At 42.6% G+C, this 5435-nt stretch overlaps 1 protein-coding gene across 2 annotated transcripts; it reads right to left on the bottom strand.

Moving 5' to 3' along the window:
* Positions 1–957: 957 nt before the first annotated feature.
* LOC310823870 (single-pass membrane and coiled-coil domain-containing protein 4) lies at positions 958–5152 on the bottom strand. Of its 2 annotated transcripts, none has more exons than XM_083696752.1 (2): positions 5026–5152; positions 958–2146 (listed from the first exon to the last, which is right to left on the bottom strand). In XM_083696752.1, the coding sequence occupies exon 2, from the start codon at positions 2003–2005 to the stop codon at positions 1826–1828; it is 180 nt and encodes a 59-aa protein (XP_083552878.1). In that variant the 5' UTR covers positions 2006–2146; positions 5026–5152; the 3' UTR covers positions 958–1825. The 2 variants fall into 2 exon arrangements, with proteins under 2 accessions (XP_083552878.1, XP_083552879.1); XM_083696753.1 differs by having other exon boundaries at positions 5030–5048.
* Positions 5153–5435: the final 283 nt, after the last annotated feature.

Raw genomic sequence — 5435 nt, 5'->3', positions numbered from 1 at the left:
GCTGAGGCACATAGGAGTTGGAGTTTATGTCATGCCTTTAGCCACCAGGGGATGGAGCAACTGCAGGTGAGCAATGGAGAGACGATCCTGAAGTTATGATCATGTGGTCCGAGTGGTGTTTCAAACTTTTTTTTGCCCAAAAAACATAATGTGAGATACACAGATTATATGCAGGTCAGCACAGATCTTCTCAGTGCCTGGAGAAACATTTAACCTATCAATTTGCTATAATAATCAGATATTCTGCTGACCTACATAGAATTTCAACACACAAAAAAAACTCTCTTCCTTGAGGTCTGTCTCTACACCCTTTATTGGTGGTGTGTAGGTCAACTGTATTTGTGCTGCAAGTATAGAGGCCGTAGATATGAAGCTTATGCTCAAGAAAAGAAAGTTAGGGAAAGCCATGGTTGTAGTTACAGGTTAGTTTCTCAGTTTACTTCATCTTGCAATTCTCACCCACTCTTCCAATACCAGTCCAACCAAACCAAATTCCATACCGGTAAAGCTCTTTCTCCAGGAAGAGGACAGGAGGGCAAGGTAGCTTGAGAACTGCTTCATCTCCCACATCCAGCAGTTGCACTGGGACACGAGCAGAACCATAGAGCTCCATAGTGCCACTTAGATGCAAGTAGGGGCACTACATCCCCAAGGACTCATTCAACTCAAATAATGTATTATGTAATCATGTTGTGTCTGTCCCATCATGTCACCTGTGTTTGTCTAAGTGTGTTTGTTTGAAATCTTTTTATAATGTAGATTTTACTTGTGGGCATGAATCAAATTAAGTCATGGCTATGCCAAGGGGATGCTAAGGGGCACCACTACCCTACTAAACGTCTGCACATGGATGAAGGTACAGTACACAATGCAAACCAAAAAGAAGAATTAAAAGACTCATGGTTTTTTTAGCCTTTATTAACTGAAACAGGACATTGTCAAATGTTTTAAGGCACATTTTCACATCTGCACAGATGTCATACAAAGTCAATAACTTAATGGTACAAAGTGTTTCGCACTTGGATTGTACATGGAATACATGGTGTCATTGTATCCTGTGACGCATAAACATATTTCCAACACATTTACAAACATCCCATTCAATCAATCAGGATTAACTCCTGAGTTGCCTTGAATTATTAGACCAATTTCTACAGGACCAATTGCTAGCATGTTTGAATACTTTTTTCTATCGCACATAGTTTGATGTATACATTCCAAAGACATAGCTTGAAGAAGTGCTAGCCAGAGAAACCAGTTAAACGCTTGTGATAAGGCCCTTCTCATCTGACCATAATCTTAAAACACATTGCTCAACAATGCAGTCGATTCATTTGTTGTCACACTTTAAAATGCTTCGACCTTTCGCCTGATTAAACACATCCGTGGTCAAACTTGGCAAGCTGTCCATGTAGTCCTGGTAAACATGAAATTGAAACTCTTAAAACAGCACCAGAGCCAATATGAATCCTACTGCCATTAGAAAATGAAGGAGAGTAGGCTACTGTAATAGATAGTAAGTTCTGCCCTTGAGCCAACATGGCTCTCTTTGACACAAACATCTTAATCTATCAAAAGACACAGATAAAGCCACTAGTTGTTATTCAATTTGATTGTTTTGCAGTTAGGAGGAATCATCATTTAAGACAAATGGCTGGTGAGCTGATCCGTCTGGACCAAGCACACACAGAGGGGGAGAAAGGGAGGGATGGATAGAAGAGGGCCATGGGGATGAGGGGAGAGGGGGCGGTCATCCTTTGGATGCAGCGTATCTTGGTTTATGAGGACCCAGTCCTTGATTGAGTGTATACCCCTGGGGCCTATTCTACTCGATGGCTCCGGGCCTGGTGGCCACATAGACAAAGACCACAATGAGCAGCACCACCACGGCCAGTGTGGGCAGCACCACGGTCCCCACCTGTTGCCGGGCCTCCTGCATGGCCTGTTTGCGCTCCTTCTTGTCCTTAGATGTCTCCTTCTTCGGCTTGCCCTTCAGCTGCCTCATGGCGGCTCCCTCCCTGGGCCCCGGGACACACCAGCACACTCAGCTCAGCCCAGACCCTCTGCTCGGTCTTCCACAGGTTCACTTCTGCAATCCCCTCGGGCGGTCCACTCACTCGCCAAGACCACGGCACGAGGTCACCACCTGTGACCAGAAAAAGAACAAGAGTTCAGGCAAAAATGTGTTCGTTAAATCAGAAGAGAGTCCATTTGGATCACAATTATAAACAATCTACCACACTATCGGTGTGGTCAGTTCTTATAATGCATGAACTTTGTGTCATACATCCTCCCCAGAGTTGTATTGACATTTGAATGAACTAATAAATTACTCTCCTATCTTTCATCTCCAGCAGTGTTTCTTTCTGAGATTCTCTGAAGCAATGACAGCTGTCGCTATGGCAACAGAACACAGGACAGCGCAGCAGTATAGTACACAAAAAACAAGCTAGTCAGTGCAAATAGACTGTTATTAGGTAAAGTATATCTACGTGAAAATAAAAATCCACATTTTCAAAACCAAAACCAGTTATTTATTTTTTTCTCTCTTTTCACAGCCGTCCTCATGTAACCGCGTAACCGTCACAGCCCTACAGTCAGTACACATTTTAAAGTTGGATTGAGTCGTCAAGCTTTAAAGAGGAAAGAGGAGATACAGTGGCTTTGGAAAGTATTCAGACCCCTTCACTTTTTCCACATTTTGTTGTGTTATAGACTCAATTTAAAATGTATTAAAAAAAAATATATATTTTTGCCATCAATCCATACACCCCATAATGACAAAGCGAAAACACATCTTTTGAAATTTCTGCAAATGTATTCAAATTGAAATACAGAAATACCTAATTTAAGAATTCAGACCATTTGCTATGAGACTCTTAAAATTTGCTTGGATGCAAAAATGTTGCCAACAAATCACTCAATAAGTTGAATTGAATTGAGTCCATCTTAATGCAAGAATAGTTGATGTGATTTTGGAATTAATATCTTTGTTTTTATAGGGTCTCTGATTTGCATAGGAATCAATTACACACTGTGTGGATCAGGTTGTCATTACAAACTGAGCAAATGGAGAGGAACAAAACTGCTCAGGAATGCTACCCTGAGGCCTGAGGAGACTAAATCTACAAAGTTGAATGGCGGAGAGGAAAAAGCACAGTCGATGGGACAACATCATCTCAGTCACTCTATAAAATTGGTCTGTAACCAAGTAACCAATCCCTTAATGGAAAATAATTTTCTCATATCCATAATTGTGTTTGCAACAATGAATTCAAGTGATACAGCAAAGAAAGTGGCTGGAAATGTGTTTATTTGGTTTTTACTACAAAGCATTACATTTAGTGCAAATCCAGCACATGCAATGTAGTTTCCGCACCATCCGTCGTATGAAGAATAGTGGTAGCTGCATCACGTTATGGGTATGTTTGTCACTGGCAAGAACTGGGGAGTTTGTCAGGATCAAGAGAAAATTATTAACTTTATACCCGTCATTACCCGAAGCCACAAGAGAAAGCTCCAAACATGGCATTTCCACTTCTTCGTTTACAATTATGCCGTTTAGCCAATCACCCTCTGGTTTACCTGCACACTATGCGGAAATGCGGAGTGCCATGTTTGGAGTTTTCTCTTGTGGCTTCGGGTAATGACAGGTATAAAGTTAATTTGTATTAGTATTAAGCAGCCTTTTGGATATTTTATGCTGCCGGGGAAAATCTCAGAGGATGGAGAGTACGTGGACACCTTCAAAGCTGACATAAGTGACGCCGAAACAGGTAAGGGTACTCTTGGTTGACTTAAGTCGCAAACTCCGGCAAGCCAATACCATGACACTCGGAGTGTCGCATCTAAGCTACGTGTAGTTATGCTGGTTTGAGGGTGAAACCCGCCGGGAAACCAATGACAATGCGGGAAACGTGTTTCTGACGGCGTTGATAGTTTGCTCCACCCTGCTCTCCTCCAAAAATATAGCAGCAGAGTTATGACTGAATGCTCTACTACTGTGGTACAAGCCCAAGATCTTGTTTTGGATCTGCAGTGCATACAGACTAATTTGTATAAATTAGTAAAACATTTTAAATGTAAAACATGAATATGTGCACTATACAGTAGTTTGGGTGGTAACTCACCGTCAAGCATTAGTTGGATTATCCAACTCCATGTCTACTACTACTGACAAAGAGTTGGATGGCCTTCTCGACTCACCCATTACAGTTAAACTTTCAACAGGATTTACTCCAGACATTTGAGTAAAGCCCAATATTTACGTAAGTAAAGTAACCATGTAACCATGTCTGGGCATTTATGACGTTGATCTGCACATACATTTTACCACCAGAGTGGGGGGGGGGTAATCACATTTCAAGCGCCCGTCGTCTTCAGGTTGTCACGACAACTACAAGGTATCAAGTGCCGTCATATCGTCATCTTCTAGTATCAAGAAAAAGTGCGGACTGGTCTGGTCTGTCCGACTGCCCCCAGCAATTCCTGGTAACGAATAACACTAATAAACGTGTTAACCCACCTTGATTACTTTGCGTTACCCCTCTCCTCCCCCTCTGTTCTGTCCTGTCCACCACGAGACAGCATAGGCTGGAAAACAAGCCGGTGATCGCCTATACCTACCATTTATTGACATGTTCGCGAAGCATCAATACCAATACTGTCGTTCAAACATTAAACAAAGTGCCAGCCCACGACACGTCAGTGAAAACAGCGCAGGAAGCATGTCGGAGCGAGCTACTAGTCTGACAAGCGAAAATGTAAACAGATCAAGCTAGCAAGGTGAGGCTGGGTAGCAAGTATTAGTATACATTTGGAAATATCTGGCATATCTAACGATACATTTGAATTAGCTAGCAAGCCTGTCCAACGTCAAGAGGGGAGGCATGTTTGTGATTTTCTTGTTTTAATAATCCCTAACCATGTGGTCACGAATCCAAGTGCTCGATCATGTCATGGTCAATGCGCTGTACAACTCCAAAACGAAACTAGTGTTGGCTACTTCTCAATTATTTTACTTACCTACTAATTCAACAATATCCGCGTTTTCGTCAAGGTACTTGTCTGTTTCATACAAAGCTTTTACTCGTGTGGTTCCAATTGAGTTTCGTCAGGCTGCTGTTGCGCCGCAGACCGCCCTCTAAACAGCTATGAACTCGGAGATTACGTGGCAACAGTTCACTTAGTTTACGCACGGATTTAAGTCAAATAGACTCAACAAGTGCGCCCCATAGGGCCGGAGCGACATCACAGTCACAAGACTCCGCTGTGCTGCAAATGCACGTTTTCTTGCCACCTGCAGATGGAGTGAACGGTCAATTATGGGTCCACTTCACTCCTGAGCAACAGGTACAGAGTACGTATGACCATGCCATGTACATCTGTGTTCTCTGAGCTCCAATAGTGGAACTCCGCCCATTTACTTCCGGTTA

Source organism: Argentina silus (assembly GCF_951799395.1).
Source record: "Argentina silus genome assembly, chromosome: Y".
In the NCBI taxonomy this organism is placed as follows: domain Eukaryota; kingdom Metazoa; phylum Chordata; class Actinopteri; order Argentiniformes; family Argentinidae; genus Argentina; species Argentina silus.
The sequence above is the reverse complement of the archived record's forward strand: the minus strand, read 5'-3'. Positions and strand labels throughout refer to the sequence as shown.

Excerpts from the sequence above, each read along its gene's own strand:
- LOC310823870 (XM_083696752.1), bottom strand. The coding sequence starts at position 2,005 with ATGAGGCAGCTGAAGGGCAAGCCGAAGAAGGAGACATCTAAGGACAAG.